This window comes from Pelobates fuscus, chromosome 5 (genome assembly GCF_036172605.1).
Source record: "Pelobates fuscus isolate aPelFus1 chromosome 5, aPelFus1.pri, whole genome shotgun sequence".
Taxonomy (NCBI): domain Eukaryota; kingdom Metazoa; phylum Chordata; class Amphibia; order Anura; family Pelobatidae; genus Pelobates; species Pelobates fuscus.
Window position 1 is genome coordinate 199,265,490 of NC_086321.1, and position 25,156 is coordinate 199,290,645.

At 42.7% G+C, this 25,156-nt stretch overlaps 1 protein-coding gene across 1 annotated transcript in view; it reads right to left on the reverse strand.

Moving 5' to 3' along the window:
- The window catches only part of LOC134612169 (uncharacterized), a 118,623-nt gene that overhangs the window by 58,061 nt on the left and 35,406 nt on the right, over positions 1-25,156 (reverse strand). The window contains exon 11 of the mRNA XM_063456525.1: positions 18,240-18,325. Coding sequence (XP_063312595.1) covers positions 18,240-18,325 — 86 coding nt within the window. The remainder of the gene's footprint in view (positions 1-18,239; positions 18,326-25,156) is intronic.

The window sequence follows — 25,156 nt, forward strand, 5'->3', positions numbered from 1 at the left end:
GCCAGGCTTAACCCCTTAAGGACCAAACTTCTGGAATAAAAGGGAATCATGACATGTCACACACGTCATGTGTCCTTAAGGGGTTAAATACCTGGGAATTTGGCTGTCCACAGATCTCTCCCAGCTTTATGCTCACAACTTCGCCCCAATGGCACAAACTCTGAAAAATGACCTAGCTCGATGGGCGGGCCTGTGTATCACGTGGTTTGGGAGGCTAAACGCAATTAAAATGAATCTCCTTCCTCGCCTACTATATCTGTTTCAAACCATCCCGATCAACCTCCCGGCGTCCTTTTTCCACGAAATCGACAAGACAATCTCTAGGTTTGTTTGGCAAACTAAAGCGCCAAGGCTGAGCAAGATACATCTTTGCATGCCAAAGGCGCAGTGTGGGGTGGGGCTCCCATCCATACGGGATTACCATAGAGCCACACACCTGCACCGTATAGTCGACTGGCATACCCCTAGAGCTTGGAAGTCATGGATAACCATGGAGACAACACAAATGGAGGGAACGCTCCCGGCAGTGGTATGGCTAGACAACCACCACTGAGGACAACATGCCAGGAACCATCCGCTCATCGGAGCAATGCTGAAGGTTTGGTACTCTGTGCGGACCAAGCTCTCACTAACCACCACACCGGGTCCACTGACACCGATAACACACAACCCCGAAGTGGTCGGGTGCCTCAAACCCCAAGACATCAATGCATTTACGGAAGAAAAGTGGTCATATATACAACAATGGTGCTCAGCGGACTCGCTGAAACCACTACCAGAACTCATACGGAAGGAGTCCCACGAGGCTTAGACAGATTCAGATACTTCCAGATTAAGTCCTATCATCAATCGCATGTGGGACGCCGCCTGTTTCACAGGCCCATGACTGAATTTGAGAAAACATGCACAGCCCGGAGACCACTACACCGAGGAGTATCTACCATGTACGCTCTGCTACGAACCTCTACTCAACAAACACCCCTGAAACACCTGGCTAGATGGGAGGAAGCAACGGGAACCGTACTTACCGACCCTCAATGGGACAAGATCCACATACTGACACATCAGGATACGTTGAGTTCTAAACACCAAGAACTGAACCACAAACTGTTAACGGGGTGGTATAGAACGCCGGAGCGCCTACATCGAATGTTGCCGGAAATCCCGGACGTATGCTGGAGATGTGAGACAGAGGTTGGCACGGACCTCCATATTTGGTGGTCCTGCAGACACATTGCCCCATACTGGAAACAAATCCACACGCAGATAAAAAAACATTGTGGACTCGGACCTCCCTCTTCAGCCATTGCAAATGCTCCTCCATCACACTGACATGCCTCTCTCGAGGTACAAAAAATCACTCACAAAACAACTCCTCAATGCGACCAAATTGCTTATCCCGCTCCGCTGGCGGACCACACAAATCCCCACACTGCAACAATGGATGGAGAAGGTAGAGGAGATCCATGGCATGGAGCAGCTTACAGCCTCGTTGCGGGGAACGACAGAACGCTATCTACAGACCTGGACACCCTGGCTTGAATTTATCTCAGGTAGAACGGCGTAGGCAGCAGGGGTTACTGGAAAATAAATGCAGTGACGTGGCAGCGACTCCCAGAGGAGCCGCGGACGCACACTTGGCAGGTGAGACTCTGAGGGGGACAGGACGGGCCGATACAGCAAGTACGATGTCGAGGGGGTCTCTCTTTACCCCTCCCCCCACCCTATAACCCTCACCCCCTACCTGCACTACCTCACACCCGGGCCACTCAAGGACCGGATACACGCACACGTTCCCTCCCTCCTATCCTTCCACTACCCATCACACACACAAATACACACCAAACTAGACACAGACCACCCGGGATGCAAATCCTGAAGGATCAAAAGACAACGAAACAGGGAATAAGCGAGACAGAAACTAAAATCTAGCCAGACAACAGAGGCATCAGAGCTGCGACAAAGAGGCATAATGGCTCACAGGACAGTGAGACCCAGCAAACCAAACACCGACGCACCAGCCCTGGGTAGGGCGGTAGCCTAACGCTCTACAAAGGCCCAGACTAAGTGAGAAAAAGCTCTGATGTACCGGATTCCCCTAAAACACAAAAGAGAACACACACAAACAGAGATTGGGGACAACTCACAAGGATCCCAACCTCAGTGTAACCACTGGCTACCGTCCCAATAAAATCGCTTAATGACACGTAGTTAGGCAAGACTCAAGGACAGGCAGAAATGAGCCAAATAATAAGAAGGAAGAGGGGAAAGGAGGGAAAAGTAAAGAGAAAAGGGAGGTAAGCCCACACTTGCCTACAACACTAAGGAGCAATCGTAGTATGACAAATGAGGGTGGCCACAGAGGCGACCTAGGTTCATCTGTTCACTTAAGGTATACCGATCTATACACGAATATATAATTGAAAAGACACGTTAACATGTTTTACTGTTAAATTGCATTACATGTTTTAGTGACGACTGTTGTGCATATTGAAACAACCTTGAATACTCTGACTTCCTGTTGAATCTGTTAAAAGTAGTAATGTCAATATTACTTTTCAAACTTGAAATAAAAACCAAGATTGACAAAAAAATGTTTCATTTTCAAACACAGTGTGTTTAATTTAGAAGTTACCTCCTGTTCTGTTACCTGAACTTTATGTGCCCACATGAGGCTCTAGCAGGCAATATGAAATTATGAATTAAACTGACTGTGCAATAAAAAAAGTTTGAAAATTAGATCTCTCTCTTTGCAGAAAGTGTCTAGGGAGGCTGTGTAAGTCACAGGCAGGAGAGGTGAGAATAGGGCTAAATAAATAAAGTAATTAAACTATGCATGAACTATAGATTGGGGGCAGACCATTAGACCCCTTAAGCCCTTAAGGACAGAGCTTCGGAAGCTTGTCTTTCACTTAATGACAACAGCATTTTTTGCTGTTTGCGTTCAACTGCAATTTGCATTTGACTAATTTATTGCACCGACGCATATTATATACCGTTTTTTTAAAGGACAGAAAGGGCTTTAATTTGATGTATATATACATGCTTATTTATTATAAAAAAATACAGAAAAATGCAAAGAAAATGAAAAATGTTTTTTTACAGTTTTTGCAATAATAATGTGTGCACAATTAGTGCAGATTAAGGAAAGTAATTAAAAATAAATTCATTTAGTTGTTCTGATTTACAGAATATATAATGTGTCTGGGATTTTAAGTTTTTTTTGGTAGTTACAGGTCACAAAGCACAAGGAGTAAAATAAACTTTTAATGTGGAGCGATTTTAGAATTTGGTATGTTTGTCTTGTAAGCTTAATAGCCATAAAAGAAAACAAAATTGCCACACAAAAGTAGACACCACAGGCTATTTACCTAAGGTTGTTTTGACACTTTCTACGTAGCCATTTTACCGCCAACCTCTGCTAAATATTGGAGTAAAATTGTGTTTTTTGGGGGTTTTCGCACACAAACTTATAACAAAGAACTTCTCATGTGTATTTTGTAAAGTTGGTGTGTGCTATTCCTGTACAAAGTTTTATTATGTGTTCAGTTACTTCTGCTGAGTACAACGGTACCCCCATTGTATGTCTTTGACACTATTTCGTGAAGCTACAGTGCCATATAGGAGACCTGTCCTTTTCAGTAGTCACAGTAGAATTTTGAGAGACGGATTTAATGAGCCTTGGGGTATTATAACAGTTTGACTGTTCAAAAAAACCCCACAAAGGCCTGCCATTTGTAAAAGTAGACACTCCAGGGCATCTTATAAGGTGCATATTGTGCCTTAACATGCCCCCATTTTTTTACCATTACATGCCAAAGTATGTGGTAAAAAATAATTTTGTGCATTTTTTACATACGGATTGCATTTTTGCTGGGCATTTTGTATGTTTCATATGTGCCACTAAGTTCAAACCCCCCAAATTATGCTCAGCTAAGTCTTCTGAGTAAAAGTACACCTCCATTGTATGTCTATGGCACTATTTCGTGAAGCTACAGTGCCATACAGGAGACCTGTCCTTTTCAGTATTCACAGTAGAATTTTGAGAGACGGATTTAATGAGCCTATGCTTCCATTTGGGGTATTATAACAGTTTGACTGTTCAAAAAAAAAACACAAAGGCCTGCCATTTGTAAAAGTAGACACTCCAGGGCATATCATAAGGTGCATATTGTGCCTTAGCATGCCCCCATTTTTTCACCAATATATGCCAAAGTATGTGGTAAAAAATAATTTGGGGCATTTTTTTTTTACATACGGATTGCATTTTTGCTGGGCATTTTGTATATTTCATATGTGCCACTAAGTTCAAAACCCCCAAATTATGCTCAGCTAAGTCTTCTGAGTAAAAAGACATCCCCCAATGAATGTCTTTGGCACTATTTTGTGAAGCTACAGTGCCATATAGGAGACCAAGCCATATCAGTTTTTACAGAACTTTGAATTTTGACGCTGGGCCTATGTGCAATTTCCAAGCATCTTCGCAGGTTTTAAATTCAAACTACCCCACAAAGGCCTACCATTTCTTAAAGTAGACACGCCAGGGTATTTCAAAAGGCATATTTTGAACCTTAGCGTGGGATAATTTTTCCGCTAGCTTGTACCAGGTGTAGTGGTAATAAGCGTTTTTTCTGCCTTTTTGACACACAAAGTGAGTTTGCACAGTATATTTTGCAAACCTTATGTGTGCTACGACAGTATAATACTTCATATGTTGCTCAACTATGTCAGCTGAGTACAAAAATACCCCCGTATGTACCTTTGCCAGGTATATGTGGACATCGGAGGGGCACATTTGGGACATAGTCATTCCAGTTTTTTTCAAACTTTAAATTTTTACGCTGTGCCCATGTCCCATTTTAGAATATTTTACCAGGCTATATAATTCAAACTACCCCACAAAGGCATACCATTTCTTAAAGAAGACATCCCAGGGTATTTCAAAAGGCATATTTTGAACCTTAGCGTGGGATCATTTTTCCGCTAGCTTGTACCAGGTGTAGTGGTAATGAGCGTTTTTTTCTGCCTTTTTGACACACAAAGTGAGTTTGCACAGTATATTTTGCAAACCTTTTGTGTACCACCACTCTATAATACTATATATGTTGCTCAGCTATGTCGGCTGAGTACAAAAATACCCCCGTATGTACCTTTGCCAGGTATATGTGGATGTTGAAGGGGCACATTTGGGACGCAGCCATTCAGTTTTTTTCTAACTTTGAAGTTTTACGCTGTGTCCATGTTCCAATTTGGAGTAGTTTAGATGGTTGGTTATTGAAACTTCCCCACAAACACATACTATTTATTAAAGAATACACCCTGGGGTAATTCAAAAGGCATATTTTGAACCTTAGCGTGGGATCATTTTTTCTCTAGTTTGTTCTAGGTGTAGTGGTAATGAGCGTTTTTAAATGTATTTTTTAACTTTTTAAACTTGTTTTACGTTTTAAAACTATTTTTTAAACTTTTGTTTTGCTTATTAATTTTTTTAAACTTTCCTAAACTTTCTTAAAACTTTTATTTTACAGATTTAACATTTGTCTAAGCTTTTTTTTTACCGTTAACCCCTAACTAACAGTAAGCAGCACTAACCGTAAATTCCCCATTTTCCCATAACTGCCACCCACCCCACCTAGAAAAAAATATTTAATTATACAATATTTAAATTAGTTAATTAAATAAATTGAACCCCTGAGGATTAAAAAATAAATAAAAGTTAATCGTCAGGGGTTAAAAAAAAATTAGATCACAGTATAATACCAGGAGCACACATATTCTAAACTCCCTACTGGGATGGTCTCTAAAACAAGTCGTTGAGGAGCCAACTCGTAAAGAGGCCATACTAGATTTAGTGTTAACAAATGGAGATTTAGTATCAGATATTACTGTAGGTGAAAGTTTAGGATCCAGTGATCATCAGTCAGTGTGGTTTAATATAAGAACAGTGACTGAGTCACACCACACAAAAACAAAAGTTTTAGACTTTAGAAAAACAGACTTTTCTAAAATTAGAATATGTGTAAAGAAGTCATTATCAGACTGGAGCAATTTAAATGGAGTCCAAAAGAAATGGGATTATTTAAAAGTTGCACTACTGAAGGCAACAGAAAATTGCATTAGGCTTGTCAGTAAAAGCAATAAATTCAAGAAACCACTGTGGTACTCCGCAGATGTGGCCAAAATAGTAAAAAACAAAAAGTTAGCATTTAGTAATTATAAAAAAAACCAGAGTGAGGAAGACAGAATGACCTATAAGATTAGGCAGAAAGAGGCTAAGCAAGTTATAAGAGCTTCCAAATCACACACAGAAGAGAAAATAGCACAGTCAGTAAAAAAGGAGGACAAAACTTTTTTTAGATACCTAAATGAGAAAAGAAAAGTAAAACAAGGATTAGTTAGATTAAAAACAAAAGAAGGAAGGTATGTAGATGAGGATAAAGGTCTAGCTGACTGCCTCAATGAATATTTTTGTTCGGTATTTACAGATGAAAATGAAGGAAAGGGACCTCAGTTAAGAAAAAGGATAAATTAGTCATTTATTACACGTGAGTTTACAGAGGAAGAGGTTCTATTTCAACTGTCAAAAGTAAAGACAAGTCAATGGGACCTGATGGAATACACCCAAAGCTATTAAAAGAGCTTAGTGGTGTACTAGCAAAACCATTAACAGATTTATTTAACCAATCATTGATAACAGGAGTAGTCCCAGAAGATTGGAAGTTAGCGAATGTTGTGCCCATTCACAAGAAAGGTAATAGGGAGGAGTCGGGCAACTATAGGCCAGTAAGCCTTACTTCAGTAGTGGGGAAAGTGATGGAAACCATGTTAAAGGATAGGATTGTTGAACATCTAAAAACACATGGATTTCAAGATCAGAGACAACATGGGTTTACTTCAGGGAGATCATGTCAAACTAATCTTATTGATTTTTTGATTGGGTAACTAAAATTATAGATCAGGGTGGTGCAGTAGACATTGCTTACCTAGATTTCAGTAAGGCTTTTGACACTGTTGCACATAGAAGGCTTATCAATAAACTACAATCTTTGAGTTTGGATTCCAATATTGTTGAATGGGTAAGGCAGTGGCTGAGTGACAGGCAACAGAGGGTTGTAGTCAATGGAGTATATTCGAAGCTTGGGCTTGTCACCAGTGGGGTAGCTCAGGGATCTGTACTTGGACCCATTCTCTTTAATATTTTTATTAGTGATATTGCAGAAGGTCTTGATGGTAAGGTGTGTCTTTTTGTGGATGATACTAAGATATGTAACAGGGTTGATTTTCCAGGAGGGAATTTTAATTTGACCAAAGAGGAAAATAAAGTATTAAAATCGCTTAAAGAACGTAAAGATATCGTTATTAAAAGTGCCGATAAGGGGGGTGGCACTGTTGTTATGTCTACAGAGTATTACCTTAAAGAATCAGATAGACTTTTAGGGGATACCACCACCTATAAGAAATTATCCTCCAACCCCAACGCTACTTTTAACAGTGAGTTAAAAATATTACTTACTAAATACAGGGAAGAAGGTATTATTGATGATAAGAATTTTTCGTTTTTATATTCAGTAGCCCCAAGGATTCCGACTTTTTATTTTTTGCCCAAAGTGCATAAGTCAACAACCCAGCCCCCCGGTAGACCGATTATCAGTGGGGTTGACTCACTCACATCAAAGTTATCGGAATTTATAGACTTTTTTCTTCAAAAATACGCCCAGGGGGCGAAGTCCTATTTAAAAGATACTAAAAGTCTGTTACAAGAATTGGAGTGCCTTGAATGGAAAAAAGATTACATCTGGGTCACAGTTGATGTAACATCACTGTATACTGTTATTCGACATGACCTTGGGCTTGCAGCAGTCAAGTCAGTTTTAGATTTAGACTCAGAGATATCAACGGATTTTAGCAGTTTTCTGTTGGATAGTATTTATTTCATTTTAACTCATAATTTTTTCTCTTTTAATGATGACTTTTTTCTTCAGTTACAGGGAACCGCCATGGGTACCAAGTTCGCGCCGAGTTATGCCAATATTTTTTTGGATTTTTGGGAAAACAACTTTATATGGAAGAACAACCCCTTCGGCGCGAACTTGGTACTCTGGAGGAGATATATAGACGATGTTCTTTTCATCTGGAACGGTTCAGAAAGTAATTTAAAAGATTTTATTGATTATATTAATTGTAATCAACTCTTTTTAATTTTTTCTCCGACTTTTAGCTATGATGAAATTAATTTTTTAGATCTTACGATTTTTATTGAAGATGCTAAAATCAAGACTAAAACTTTTTTTAAGCCCACTGATGCTAATAGTTATATTAATACGGAAAGCAACCATCACCCTAATTGGCTTCGTGGGGTTCCACGAAGTCAATTTACAAGGATTAGGCGGAATTGTACAGATGAGGGAGTTTTTCTGAATCAGGCCTCTTTTTTAAAAAATAAATTTATACAAAAGGGATATACAAATAACTTTATTAACAAGGAGATAACGCATTCTTTTAATAAAGATAGAGGGGATTTATTACTTAATAAAGATAGGAGGGTGTCACTGGTTAGAAATAAATTTGCCTTTTCTTTTAATACCCAATATAATGTTCATGCTAAACAAATTAAAAAAATATTAAATAAACACTGGCCTTTATTATTAGAAGATGATTTTTTAAAAACAGAACTTCCACCGGTTCCACAAATTATTTTTAAAAAAGGGAGGAGTTTTAAAAACACATTGGCACCTAGTACTTTTAGGAACAAAGATAAGCAAGGAGATGAAATACGTGGAGGTTTCTACACATGTGGTACTTGTAAGAGTTGTCATTTTAAGAATAGTAAAAGCTATTATTTTAGTAGTTCAAGAACAAAGAAAAAATTTAAAATCAGGCAACATATCACTTGTAATTCCACACATGTGGTATACCTTCTGACATGTGGGTGTGGAACCCAATATGTCGGACGGACCATTAGGCCAGTGAAAAGAAGATTTCTAGAACATTGTAATAATATTAAGAATAAGTTATTAACCCATTCAGTACCGGTTCACTGTACCAGGTGTCCAAATTTTAATTCCGGTGCTTTTTCATGTATTGGGATAGAAAAGGTGTGTCTGGATGATAGGGGTGGAGATCTAGTATTAAAATTAAGACAGAGAGAAGGATATTGGATCCACACCCTAAGAACAATGCAACCTGATGGTATGAACGTAGATTTCGATATGGCATGTTTTCTGTGATTGTTTATTTAAATTTTAGCATGAGGGCTTTAATGGTATCCTTTTGAAGAATTTTAGATTTTTATGTTTATTTTTATTTATATTTATTTTTATTTTATTTTATTTTTTAGATATTACTTCTTTATTTTTTTATTATCTATTTTTCATATACATTGTTAGTTTTAATGACATTTATTTAGTATTTTTCATTTTCATTTTTACATCTGATGTGCTTTTATAAGTTTTTTATCAACTAACTAAATACATGTTTGTTTGTCCGGATGGGAGTGCCTGTGCATCCCAGTCTAGGATTCCTATTGATTTTTCCGTTCGGAATGGAACGCATGTGCGTTCCAAGGAGAGTAGCTGCCCCTTCCGGATCAAGTGGAACGCATATGCGTTCCACATACAAGACTTATGATAACTTCCGGTGTCGCCCGGAAGTGACGAAACGCAAGTGTCCGGAACTGAACCGGCGACTGATTCCGGAAACATGGAGAGTGAGGCTTGGGACGCAAGCGCTTTCAAGAAGCGCGAAAAATGAAAAAAGAGGAAGAAATACGGATGGATGAAATTACTTTCAGGTGGACTTACTTGGAAGTTTTGATTGGTTTGATATTTTTTTGATTGGTTTAGAATTTGTTTGGCAGGGTATTTAAATGTATGTATTTGTATACTGTGTATTGTTGCCACAAGCCCCTGACGAAGTCTTTTAGACGAAACGCGTAGGGTGGCAAGCTTTACTTCACTTTTTAATTATTTTACTGTGGACCCTTTTTTCATCCAATTTTGTCTTTTAATCCTGGCGGTTTCATCTGTACCTGGTAGCTGACAGTGGATGTATATATTGATGGGCCTTTTTAACTTCTTGATTTTGTAAGTGTACACAATAAAGCAATACTTGGAAAATTATACAGTTACACACTATGTTCTTTTTCTGTGCTTTGTTTTAAGTACCTATCTTCATATACAAGAAGAAAAGAAGCACTTGAAGAAGACTGAGTATACCCTGCCTTTTAAACTTCTATGTTTGTGAGTGTTTTATAGTTCTTCTTTTTTATGTTTTTTTAGCGCTTTTTTGTCTGCACTATTGGTCTCCCTTTGTATTTTTAGGTCGTGCTATTTATGGTTTTAGGGATAAGCCAAATGGCTAATGATTTAGGTAAACTAGAAAAATGGTCAGAGTTGTGGCAACTGACATTTAATATGGATAAGTGCAAGATAATGCATCTTGGACATAAAAACCCAAGGGCAGAGTACAGAATATTTGATAGAGTCCTAACCTCAACATCTGAGGAAAGGGATTTAGGCGTGATTATTTCTGATGACTTAAAGGTAGGCAGACAATGTAATGGAGCAGGAAATGCTAACAGAATGCTTGGTTGTATAGGGAGAGGTATTAGCAGTAGAAAGAGGGAAGTGCTCATGCCATTGTACAGAACACTGGTGAGACCTCACTTGGAGTACTGTACACAGTACTGGAGACCCTATCTTCAGAAGGATATTGATACCTTAGAGAGATTTCAAAGAAGGGCTACTAAGCTGGTTCATGGATTGCAGGATAAAACTTACCAGGAAAGGTTAAAGGATCTTAACATGTATAGCTTGGAGGAAAGACGAGACAGGGGGGATATGATAGAAACATTTAAATACATAAAGGGAATCAACACAGTAAAGGAGGAAACTATATTTAAAAGAAGAAAAACTACCACAACAAGAGGACATAGTCTTAAATTAGAGGGACAAAGGTTTAAAAATAATATCAGGAAGTATTACTTTACTGAGAGGGTAGTGGATGCATGGAATAGCCTTCCAGCTGAAGTGGTAGAGGTTAACACAGTAAAGGAGTTTAAGCATGCGTGGGATAGGCATAAGGCTATCCTAACTATAAGATAAGGCCAGGGACTAATGAAAGTATTTAGAAAACTGGGCAGACTAGATGGGCCGAATGGTTCTTATCTGCCATCACATTCTATGTTTCTATCTGTGTTTTGATCACTGTAGGCAGTGATCGACTGGCAGGGAAGGGGTTAATTTTTATTTGGACTGGGTAAAGGGGGGTGTTTTTTTTTTTTTTACTTAAACGTTTTAAAAACTTTTTTAACTTAATTTTTAACTTTTTAAAGCTTATTTTAAAACTTTTTTAACGTTAACCCCTAGTTAGCCTAACACCAAATCCCCCAATTCCCCACTAACTTCCACCCTCCCCAGCTAGCTAAATATATAATTTTAAAATACTTAAATTAATTAATAAAATAAATTTAACCCCTGAGGGTTAAAAAAAAAGAATTAACCCTCAGGGGTTAAAAAAAAAAAAATCAGATCATAGTAAAATGTAATCCCTGCCAATTGATCACTGTAGTCAGTGATCAATTGGCAGGGAAGGGGTTCATTTTTTATTAAAATGGTAAAGGGGGTGGGATTTTAAATAAACTTTATTTTTTTTACACCAGGGGGCACGATCAGCACTGATCCGTCTCCCTGCACTTCACACTGAACCCGGAAGTGCAGGGAGGCGGAGGTGAGTATACTGAGCACATGTGCTCGCTCTGACATGCTGTCAGAGCGGGCACATGTACTGGGACAGCCCGATCCGGTGCTTCCGGTCTGCCTCTAATACAGAGGCAGACCGGAGCACCATTAACCCCGCGATCGCGGCGATCGGCGTTAAGGCAATCCCCTGAGTGACGGACCTCGTCCGTCACTCGTCCTTAAGGGGTTAAATGCAGGTTTAAAGAACATAGGCTCACTATCTTACATAAAGATAGGCGATCTCCTATAGCCCGACTTTTGAAAATATCCCAGAATAGTGATCCCTCTTTTATCTCAGTAAAGGGAATAGAATTAATACCGACGAAAGGAGATCTGTCAAAAAGGTTAACGAGATCTGACAGGGGCTGAATCAAAGTGGATCTTTAGGCTTGATTCCCTAGCCCCTAATGGCCTAAATGACAAACTGGACCTATTTTGGGTGAGGATTTTCTTTACCCCTACTGTGGGAGGTTCTCTTCCCCTATTTTCTCTCATTTATTCGGTTGTATTTAGCATATGTCTTGGTTATATATAATATATATTTTTATTCTTGTATGGGGGGAAATAAATTAAGGATATAAGAATTATGAGTTGTTATCATCATTTTGGATCTACCGCATCGTATTCACTATACCTTTGGGAACAACATCTGGGAACTGTTCTTTTCATTATCACATAGATGATTAAATGAACAAAACCCAGCATACTAGACATATTATACATAGTAACATTACTGGTGTGTTTTAAAGTCAATATGAACCAGTCTTTAGTGAATGGGGAAAAGACGCTCCATTATGCGAATTTACATCAAAACTTAAGTGAGCTATATAAAACTGTCACGACTAGTAATGTGGTCCAGCACGCAGAAACTATGTAAACATATACATAAGTAAGAAAAGGAAAATAATAGGATAGAGCGTAAACCGGACCTTAGAATGGCCGGACTAATACGCTAGAGACAAAGAATGGTCAAAGGGAAAGCCGAGGTCAAGGAAGCCAGAAAATACTCAATACCGATAAAACAAGCCAAGTCAGGGAAACCAGAGATCAGAATAACCAGGGAAACGCCAAGGATCAGGATACCAGGAAATCAGAAACACAGAATCAGCACTTTCAGGAAACCAGGAAACTGAAACCACGACATGGCAAAGTAATGGGGAAAGCTAGGGGTTTAAATACCCCTCTCTAGGCTATGATTGGTCAGAGGGCGACCTCTGACCCCAAAACGTGCGTGTGCGTTGACGTCGTGACGTCACGCACACGTTGGTATAATTCTCGGGGGCGGGGCTAGCAATAGACGCGACCACGCGGTCGGCGCCATCTTGGATCTGGGCGCGATGCCCGGAAGAACTACGTGCGCGGTTCCCGGCTCGCCGACGAGCAGGTAAGCTCGTGTAGTCGGAGCGGTCGTGCCGGTCGGGCACGACCGTGAGGCTCGGCGGGCCGGTGACCGCAACAAAAACAACTCTTTGAAATTGTATCTTTTATGTATTCCACTAAACAAGTGGTAATTAACCACACACACTTGGAGGTAGGTTTGCCATTTATAGTAAGGTGTCACATCCTGCTCTGTTCTCTGGAGATGTCTGGCTTTGGCTTCTGGTATCCAGTACTCTTTTTACTATTCTTGTTTAGTTTTTCTTATATTCTTATATTCTTATATTTCTTATAGTCTTATATTCCGTCCCTGGATTTCCCAGTCTCCTGGATTCATTTAAATGTTTGTTTTATGTTGCCACACCCATCTGTTTTCCATCATTCCTTTTTGTTTCAGTGTTCCTGCAGGCAGCTGCTCAAGGTTTCTGCCCTTTCTTGCAGGTAGGTGCTATATATGTCTTCTTTGGTTGTTTTAGCATATATTAGGCAGTGTAGGACCTGCCAGATATGGGGTACATTGGCATTGTTGGCAGGCTTATGCAATGTATGATCATATAATGTGACTAAATCCCCATGATTTTCATATATAGTACTTAGTTATTTCTCCTCTTGTTTTGTCTATCATATCTTGTCTTGTTTTAGTTTGTATACCTAGTACATGTACAGTCCTGTCCAGTCATGCCCATGTTATGTTCATGTTTCCCTCGTGTCTTGTGTACATGTTCTGGGTTTAGCTTACTATCTTTCTCTGGTTCTGGGTTCTATTAGTTCTGTCTTGTTTTTCATGTTTGGTGCCTATCTCTAGTCTAACCTTGTTTCTGTACTGGATAAACTCCTGCTGCAGAGCCTCCCTATTCAGCTCTGGGAGGTCTTCTTAATTCCTGCTCCTAGTTCCTGGGATCCGCATAAGCTGAATCAGGGTCCTGGTATGTGGCTGCACAAACGTGGTGCTCAACACCAGGGGGCGTGCGGTTATCCTGTACCAGACCCTGCTAATCCACCTCCACACTGTGACTCCTACTCTGAACATCAGTCCTCGCACCGCCGCACAGACAGTGTCTGGGTCCCGGGCACCGGACCGCCACCCTGACATAAGAATGGCTGTGAATGTGATATTTAAAGGTAAATGTTATAATCCAAGAAGATTGAGGTTCCTTATATACTGGTTATAAACACCAGATTCAGCAGGAGGTCAGATAACCACATTGATATATATTTCTGTCAATATTTAGAAACCAGTTTTGAGTTAATTAGGCTTAGTTTATTTATTTAATTCATTATTATTTGATTTATCAAGGTTTAGTAGAGCACTATCTGTGACAAAATGCTTCTCTTATTGATAACACTAATGAAATGTTATGTTATATATTGGTGGGGAATTGTCACGGTTGGCGGTCTGGAAACCAGAACACCTGAGTGCCTGATGATAAGTGGGAGTCTTCAGCGTGAGAGTGGATTAGCAGGGTCTGGTGCAGGGTAACCGCACGCCCCCTGGTGTTGAGCACCAACGTATGTGCGGCCACATACCAGAACCCTGATGCAGCTACAGCGGATCCCAGGAACTTGGAGCTTTATATGCAGACCTCCCAGTAACTGGATAGGGGCGCTCTGCAGCAGACATGTATCCAGTACAGAAACAAGGCAAGACTAGAACAGGCACCAAACAAGAAAACAAGACAGAACTAGTACAACCCAGAACCAGAGAAGGATAGGAAGCTAAACCCAGAACATGTACACAATACATAAGGGAACATTAACTAAACAGGGGCAGGACAGGACAGGACTGTACATGGCCTGGGATTACAAACTAAAACAAGACAAGATATAATAGGCAAAACAATAGGCATAACTAAGCACTATATATGAAAAGTATGGGGATTTAGTTACATTATATGATCATACATTGCATAAGCCTGCCACAACGCCAATGTACCCCCTATTCGGCATGTCCTACACTGCCTAATGTTGGCTAAAAGAACCATACTAAACCACAATAGCACTTACCTGCAAGAAAGTGCAGAAGCCTTGAGCAGCTGCCTGCAGGACACTGAAACAAAAGGAATGATGGAAAACAAACGGGTGTGGCAACATAAAACAAACATTTAAAGGAAACCTGGACACTTGGAATTCCAGGGATGGATTACAGGAATGAACCCAGAAAAACCCAGCATAAAGAAAACCCGACATAGAATAGAAAACCAAAAAACCAAGAAAAACTAAACAAGAATTGTAAAAAGAGTACTGGATACCAGAAGCCAAGGCCAGACATCTCCACAGAACATGGCATGATGTGACAGGAATGCATTTGGCCATCATGGACTTTTAGGTTGCATGCCCGGTTTTCACAAGACTCGTGATATACCCCGGGGTTTTAGGGTATATAAGACTACAGCTGTGCTCTGTATTTAGTCTTGAGAAAGTCTTGTGACAGAGATGAAACGCGTAGACTCAGTGGACCGTGTTCAGCTTGATTTTCAGTTGCTGTACTTTATAACATCAAGATGGCCGCGGTCTTTTGTGAAGATACCGACAGAGGAATTTGCTTGTCCCCTCTCCTCGTGTTTCCCTGAGCTATTTATCATCCTTTTGTGAAGATCCCAACCGCGTAATTTGTTTCACACTACCTCGTGGCTAAAGATCGGTGCGATCAGGTTTATCGCCTTTGAAGGGACTTTTGAGTTTCGGATCCTTACTCATACCCGGATGGACATTACGGTAGGGTCCTCCACCTACACCCGCCCCCCATAACTGCCTCCTTTGCCCCTCTGCCCCCCTGCGGTCAGGTACTCTTGAAGGTGTGTTAGCTTTTTGTTATTTGCCAGCATTATATCTCTCTCTTATTTTCTTTTACACTAGGACAGGAAGGTGCTTGCAGATAGTTTTCACTATTGCAACATTTAGTAGGTCAGCCCCTCACCGCCCTTTTGAGCTGACATGAACCTCTCACTTTAGGCTGCTACATGCTGCTTCATTTTACTTGAAACTGTAGCAAGGTTTTCTTCCCCTTTTTCTGGGAGGTTTATGTAACTTATCTTGTGGTTAGAATTGCATGATATTTTTTGATACATTCTATACTGTGATTTATGTCTGATTTTTAGAGATATATTATGCCTGAATAGATCTACATTGATTGTGGGAATCTATTTCTTCGCATCAATACTGTGCTCAATCGCTTTACTACTGTTATGAGTCGCATCAATACTGGTAAACTTAAATGATTTTGGTTGCTTATACATGCAGTTAGCAACTAATATCTAGTATAAGTCAAAGGAACACCGTTGGCAGTAACAATTAGTAGGTTAACCCCTGGTATTTTATAGGATGCCCTGACATGAGTGAGATGGTAACTGGTGGTGTGGGGATACATGTGTAACTTAAATGCTGGGGTTAACTTGGGACAGGTTCTGCTGGGTGTGTGGGACCTCTATGGTCGGACTCGGGCGATGGGGGACATTGTGATGTAAGCAGTTAGAGTTAGCTAAGCTAATGCTTCTGCATATCCCCCCCTCCCCTCGACTGGCTGCTATTCACCCAATGCCCGTTGTGGCTATCAGAGTTCCATCTGTAATGAGTGTCCCAATTGGATCCTCTGTGGCGCAGCAGGGTGAGGGGATCCTCCAGCCCTCGGCTTGCGGGGAGGTGTGTAACCCTTGACCGCTTCCTCTGGTGCTTCTGATCAGGCCTTTGGTTCTCTTTCGGATGGCTTCTCCGGTCGGAGGCTCAGCCTTGGTTGTAATCCATGGTGTGTTCACTCGTTTGGTGCCGATGCTCGCATCCACGGCTGGAGAGCGTTGGGTTGAGCCGTGATGGGCGCGGGTGCGTTGGTTTGGTGCGGCTGGCTTAGCCGTATCGCTCTCGTGTGTGTGGGGGCAGACGTTTGCGCTCGAGCTGCCTATGTTGCCGGTTTCTCTTGGCTGTGCTTGGGAGCCGGTGCCTGCGCCCCAGTGGCCAGGCTTTGTGTCCCTCCGTGGTTGCTTTTGGCGCCCACAGGGCCAGGAGGTCGCCTGGAAGACCCTTGTTGGAATGTCATATTGTCGTCTGCGGGTGAGAGGCCGGATCCATGAGGCCACCGTTTTGGCAGCTTGGTGATAAGGCACTCCCCTGCTGCACAATATCGCACAGAAGTGCAAGCATAGTCGGTCCAGGGTTTCCAGGGGGTAGGAGGGTACCCTCGTGCTCCCTCTCCCTGTGTTTCGCCTGGCGGCCATTTTAGGTGTGCCTCGCTGGTCCTGTGTCTCGGCATGCTTTGTGGCTGACCTGACTCTTCCGCCAACCCGGCTCACCTGTCTTGTGGGGACCGGGATGACCCCCGCCGGTCCTGAGGGGGGGGGGTAGGAGACCCTCAGCGTGTCTTGTGGGGTTTGGTGCCGGTAAGAGCTTCTCTCCGACTCCATCTCTATTAGGCCGCAGCCTGCTTTTCGGTCGCGTGGCTCCGCCGGGCTCGCAAAAGGTATCCTCCGATAGCGGGGTGTTCCCCCGACGTGTGTGGTGCCCCTTAGGTGGGCTGTGGGCTGTTTAGCCGCCGTTTATGCCCGGTATATTGCCCGCCCGGCAGGAGCTCCTTTCTCCCACGTCTGTGCGGCTCGGCGGTCAGACTCCGCCCCCCGGGAATCTATTTCTTATAAGATATTTGAGATATATTTTTTTTATACAGATTTTCTACTTCCTCCCATTTCACTTATGTATTTGGATCACGTACAATATTTGACATTTTGAATCTTAGATGATAAAGTCGCTCTTTTTATGTATATTGCTGCCCACTTTATTTAGAATATTGGTCACCGTTTCACACTTACATATACTATTATGCATGAACTATACATCAAAACCACACCAGTTGTTTTGGTGCTTAGAGTGTCTCTTTAATGAAACAGTTTAGTGTATAGACGCATGCATGATTTTCATTGGGTGTATATCTACTAAACAGTGATAGATAGATATATATATTTTTATTTGGGCAGTGGATTGTCCCTTTACTTTGTGTTAGCTCAATCTGTAACTATTAAAATAAAAGGGGAGCAATTGTATACACTAGTGAATTATAAGTATGTTCCACTATCTCATTGTTAAGGGCTGCAAGATAGGTTGGTACTAAAACAATGTATAAATATATTAGTTCCTTACCTTATCATGGTGTGCTGTAAATGTAGGATATATTCGTCCACTTGGTTTCTCTCCTTTGACTTCACACCGTTTCCATACCAAACTAGCTAAAGGGAAACACATTAAAGATTGACAGATGTTCTATGATCGAAATGAAATTACAGAATGCTCTTCCTACAGTTTAAATGGAAAATATGTGGATATGCTTAGTTATCATGGAGTTTCAGGGTGTATCTTACAGTCGTGCAGGGAAGTACAGGGATTTTATTACACTAGGCAGAAATCCATTATCCTACACCTTTTAATCCTACCTCTCCCTTGAGCATATTGTGTCCAATAATTTTACACTGCTCTGTTTTTCTCCCTTTCACTGTCTCTATTCTCAGTGTATTCCTATCTCTGTCTGGTGCTGTACTTGCATTGGCTCCCCAAACCCCACCAGTGTTTTCTCTGTTTTATAGTTTTAATAGTCTCTGAAAAAGTCATTGCAATCCGTCTCCCATCAATCCCCCCTTTCCCTTAACCACTTTCTATGTGAGTGTGGGCTGTATTTACATAACTATATGAGTGATGAGAGTTGTATATGCAGTCTCGATGACTGTAACGGGCATTGTGTGTATGATTGCATTGTTATGGACGTTGTCTGTAAGGGGTTGCATGTGAATTATGGGACTTATGTTTGTGCCTACAGAAGTGATCACAGTTGTGTGTGAAGGTCAGGGGCGGGCTGGGCCGGGGGGCAGGGAGGCAATTGCCCCCCAGGCCGCCCGAAATTATTTTAGGACCGGCCGCGGCGGGACGGCCCTTTAAATGCTGCAGCCGCCGAGCGCTCTGTAAAGAGCGCTCAGACGGCTGCAGCAGCTTTTCCCTCCCTCCTCTCCCCTGTAGGTGGCCGAGCTGCACTCCAGTCCGCGGTCCCGGCCGGAGTGATGGGAAGGTGCACACTGAGTGTGCACTTCCTGTCAGTCCGGCCGGGTACAGGAAACAGAAACTCCTGTTCCGCGCGGAACAGGAGTTTCTGTTTCCTGTACCCGGCCGGACTGACAGGAAGGTGCACACTGAGCACCTTCCTATCACTCCGGCCGGGACCGCGGACCGGAGTGCAGCTCGGCCACCTACAGGGGAGGGGGTAAGAATAGGGAGGGGGGAGTAAAAAGGGAGGGGGGAGTAAAAAGAGAGGGGGGAGTAAAAAGAGAGGGGGGAGTAAAAAGAGGGGGGGGAGTAAAAAGAGGAGGGGGAGTTAAAAGAGGGGAGGGGGGGAGTAAAAAGAGGGGAGGGGAGGGGGGAAGTAAAAAGAGGGGGGGAGTAAAAAGAGGGGAGGGGGGAGTAAAAAGAGGGGAGGGGGGGAGTAAGAAGAGGGGAGGGGGGGAAAGTGGGGGGAGAGTAAGAAGAGGGGAGGGGGGAGAGTAAGAAGAGGGGAGGGGGGAGAGTAAGAAGAGGGGGGAGAGTAAGAAGAGGGGGGAGAGTAAGAAGGGGGGGGAGAGTAAGAAGAGGGGGGGAGTAAAAAGAGGGGAGGGGGGAGAGTAAAAAGAGGGGAGGGGGGAGAGTAAAAAGAGGGGAGGGGGGGAGAGTAAGAAGAGGGGAGGGGGGAGAGTAAGAAGAGGGGAGGGGGAGAGTAAGAAGAGGTTAGGGGGGAGAGTAAGAAGAGGGGAGGGGGGAGAGTAAGAAGAGGGAAGGGGGGAGAGTAATAAGAGGGGAGGGGGGAGAGTAAGAAGAAGGGGGGAGTAAGAAGAGGGGAGGGGGGAGTAAGAAGAGGGAATAGAGGGAGTAAGAAGATGGAACAGAGGGAGTAAGAAGAGGGGAGGGGGATAATAAGAGGGGGGAGTAAGAAGAAGGGGGGAGTAAGAAGAAGGGGGAAGTAAGAAGGAGGGGAGATAAGAAAAAGAGGGGGGTAAGAAGAAGAAGGGGGGAGTAAGAACAAGAGTGGGGAGTAATTAGAAGAAGGGGGTAAGAAGAAGAGGGGGGTAAGAAGAAGAAGGAGTAAGAAGAAGAGGGGGGAGTAAGAAGAAGAGGGGGGAGTAAGAAGAAGAAGGGGGTAAGAAGAAGAATAGGGTAAAAAGAAGAAGAATGGGGTAAGAATAAGAAGGAGGGGTAAGAAGAAGAAGAGGGGGTAAGAAGAAGTAGAAGGGTTAAGAAGAAGAAGGGGAGTAAGAAGAATAATGGGGTAAGAAGAAGAAGGAGGGGGTAAGAAGAAGAAGAGGGGGTAAGAAGAAGTAGGAGGGTTAAGAAGAAGAAGGGGGTAAGAAGAAGGGGGAGTAATAAGAAGAAGGGGGTAAGAAGAAAAAGGGGGGAGTAAGAAGAACACAGGGAGGAGGGGGGGTAAGAAGAACACAGGGGGGGTGAGAACACACAGAGGGAGGAGTGAGAAGAACACAGGCAGGGTGGAGGGGGGATGAGAAGAGCACAGGGAGGGTGGGTGAGTGTGTGAAGAGACCGATAGGAGAGGGTGGGGGAGAGGAAAGACCACTAAGGGGCAGGGGAGAGCTCTAAGGGACAGAAGGGACAGCTCTATAGGACAGGGGGCAAGACAGGGAGCTCTTTAACACTACGCGCACACACACACACACAATGCACCCCTATACATACACAGAAACACACAATGCATCCCTATACATACACATAAACACACAATGCATCCCTATACATACACAGAAACACACAATGCATCCCTATACATACACAGAAACACACAATGCATCCCTATACATACACAGAAACACACTGCATCCCTATACATACACAGAAACACACAATGCATCCCTATACATACACAGAAATAGAACATGCTTCCCTTACACACAATGCATCCATTACACACACACACACAATGCAACCCTTACACACAAAGACAATGCATCATTTGCACACATACACAGAAACATACAATGCAAACCCTTACACACACATGCAAACACACACACTGTTTTCTTACATACACACAGAAACACAATGCATCTCTTACACTCAATGCACACACATACAGACACATACCTTGCATCCCTTATGCATACAAACACAGATTCACACAATGCATCCCTCACACACAACCAGAAACACATAATACATCCCTTATACACAAATACACACTGCTTCCACTACACACAAACCCACTGCATCACCTGCACAAACTGGTATCCCTATACACTACATACCATAAGCACACATATTAGATAACACATAACACATCCCCTACACACTCCACTCCCTGTGAGCGAGCTCATGGGTGGGTGGAACATATAAGTGGACTTATGAGTGGGCCTTATGGGCATACTCACCGTCAGGCACTGGGGCCCAGACCTTGAGCTGTGTAAGAGGCCCCCAAAAAATGGAGCTGCTTCCAATTCTCCCAGAACGTTGAATTTTGTGACCACAGTTGCAAACAGCCTCCAGAGGTCCTGTTCTACACCAGACCAGTGGAGCCAAACTGCAGCCCATCATCATCCTCATCTAATTGTAAGTAGGCAATCTAGTATATTATTAATGACACTAATCTATAATTTACCTCACATTAAAGGGACACTATAGCTTAATGAAGTGGTTCTGGTGTCTATAGCTGGTCCCTGCAGGCTTTTTAATGTAAACACACACTGTGTGCAGCACTGGCATTAGTTCATATGGCAGATCATATGGGTGGGGCATTGTGATGTCACAATGGGGGGGGCGGCAAATTTATATTTTGTCTAGGGCGGCAAAAATCCTTGCACCGGCTCTGATCCTGGGCAGGTGCACCAGTCTACTGGTGACCCACAGGAGGGGAGTGCACTGATTGCACTGCACTCTCCTCCTGCCCAGACCCGTCTTGACCGCAGTGCAAGTGCCCTCTGCCCCTAATTTACAGTGGCTCACACTCACAACAAGCAGTGCCTGGAGCCCTTTGCAGAGACGGAAACAAAGAGGTTCTGCGGCAGCTGGCCGTCCTGCAAGCATTACATTAAACAGCTGTTCCCCATGCAGCCACAGGTGGCGTTGTGCTGGGAGACTGTGATTACTCTTCACTTCCTCCCAGCCTACAGAGCAGCGCATGGGGGAGAGAGGAGGAGGCATGATTTAATCTTGAATAAATCCTCTAAGCAAACCTTTATAAATTTGGGGGGATCAGCTCTGTTTCCACAGTTTATTGGTGTTTACTCTCATCTCTGTATTAATATTGAGGGATGTCTAAGTAGTAACATCAGTGTGTGTCAGCAGGGCCAGCCGTTGGGGTGGGCAAGCTGTGCGGTCACGCAGGGTGCCATGACAACAGAGGCGCCCGGCGGCCAACACAGCTCACAAGTTGGGTACACCAGCATATTTAATTTAAACGTTTCGCTGGTGGTCCACTGGTGCGCACCAGCAGTAGGTGCAGTCAGATCATATCCTCTCCCTCGTGGTTCCGGCGCTCAGTTAGTGAGTCAGAGAGCAGGCTCAGAGATTCTCAGCCTGTGCTCTGACAACATTGAAAGTCAGAGCCGTGAAGGAGCGGGTATGGCAAAGAGCTCCTGATTAGCATAACATCAATATCCGTTATAAAACCAGAAAAAGGTGGGCATGGATGGTGAACTGATTTGGTGGCGCAATGGGCCACTTGACTGGTTTTGCCCCCCAGGCCTAAGGCTGCCAGCCCTCCCCTGGTGAAGGTTGCATGTGTTAGAGATGTTTGTGTGACTGTATGTTAGTAGTAGGTGTAAAGTGGAATGGAGTTGTGTGTGTGATGAATTTATAGTTATGGAGTTATTTGTTATTTTGTGTGCGGCTTCATATGCATAACGGGAGTAGTGAGTGTGGGGGTCAGTATGTATACAACTGTATGGATGATAGGAGCTGCATGTGTGATGTGACTTGTGTGTGAGGCATGAAGCATATGTGGCTGAATATGTGCTGGCAGGTGTATGTGTATGACTGCATATGGGATATGAGAGTTATGTGTCGTGTGTGGAAGGCTGCACTTGTGTGGATGTGGTCTTCCTAATTGTATCCCTTTTTTGAAAAAAAAATATAAAATGTACATTTCATCATCCCTTTCCCTAGGATTCATCCTTTGGGCAAGGAAGGGAGCATGATGCCTGGTGAGCTGGTAGGGCGGCATCTCCAGTGTGTGCATATCACTTTTATTGCTCCCTATCGTCCTGCACACCTGCATGAATCAGTAATGGTTGTTAGGAAGAGCTGAATATTGAGGACATTTTGTTAAATGTTAAACAAAAATCTGCACACCAGTCAAGCCATAAGACTTACTTTTCCCACAGAAATCACAAATTTGCAGTGATGTTACTACCGCAACGGATTCTGGGTGGGCATATGCAAATTGGTTTAACAAAGAATTACATTTTTGCCTCATTCAATTTTAAACATGGATTCCTTTGAGTCTGTGTTTGCTGTATACAACAGCTTTGAAACACAACTTGGGAAAAGATGCAAAGCCAGTGAATCACTCATGGACAGCTGTTTCATTGTTAATGCAAATCATCAGCATGAGGTTGGTTTCTGAGGCTTGGTAGTGCTTGGGAAGAAAAAACAAAAAAGTTATGGTGGTCAGGTCAGCTGTCCATGAGTGGTCACTGGCTTTGCATCTTTTCCTAAGTTGTGTTTCAAACAAACTGAACACAAACTCAATTATGGCAGCATACCTTCTTGGAGATGGGTTTTTACCGCCCGTGGTTGCCCCTTCCTAGTTGTGATGGCTCCAAAGTGATTATAGCTGCCACTGATTATAGGTATTGCTGAGTAGTGATTATAGTTAATGCTGAAGGGGTAACCGCAGTATCACCCAAACACGAGCCGAGGCTTAGTGAAGGGTGAAGAAGAACTGTTTATTCAAGCCAACTGGCTCACTTATAAACAGAATCTGAGCACAGTGACACACCCCCAAACACACCCATAAACACAACCATAAACACACCCACAATGTGCCCCACAATACAGTGTCACTGTGACTCAGCATAAAATACAAAATATTAAAAACACATAAAAATACATATTTCCCACATAGGTACCCCCACAGTCTATACATCCCTGGATAGCCTGGATCTGAGTGCCCAACATATCCGAAAAGTGCTCAGATTTCACAAACAAAGCTGTAACGCCACCGTGTGGAAGTTCTGACCGGCTGCACACATGGTCCTATCTCCAAAACAGTTCCAGGGCATATTGTGCTTTTGGCCGGTCAACTTTGGGAGTTCCATGCGAACGAAATACTGAACGCACACTCTGGCTGATTGGTAGCATTTGTTTGTATAGTTCATATGAACAAACGTACCAAACAGTGCTCTTCTGACATGTGTGGGGAAGAAGCAGGCGTTCGTCAAAATTCAGGGGTGTTCAGGAGTTTCAGTGTCCGATTTTAGTTCCACGCGATCAACGCCCGAACACCGCTGTCTCGCGAACAAGCCATCCAGCTGATTGAAGTGTCAGGAGAGGTTAATCCCACACTGATTGAAGTGTCAGGAGAGGTTAATAAGAGTCAATAAGTGCAGAGGTGCTCCGCAGTTCGATATATATATTCGTTCGATATATATATATCCAATATGCTTGCACTCCAGGTGTAAATGACACTGCTGCCCGGTGCAAATCCAGCAAAATTTGTAGGTATCCAAGAAAATGGAATGCACTCCAGGGTCTTTGAAATTATAATAAAATGTTACTTTTAATTCATATAAAAATAAATAAAAGAATATACAACAACGTTTCGGCTCACATCAGGATTTATTATAATTTCAAAGACCCTGGAATGCATTCCATTTTCTTGGATATATATATATATATATCGATAGATCAATATCTATCTGAATATTGAGGATGTACAGACTATATCCTGCTCTGCAATTGGTTTTGGGTCAGTCTAGAATGTATTTTGTCCCTGCCTACCTATTATGGAGCTGAGCAGAGGTCCTTTTGGACATGTGCACAAGGCAAATCCCTAGTTCACCATATAGTTGCAGCAGCTCTGCAAGCATGGAGAA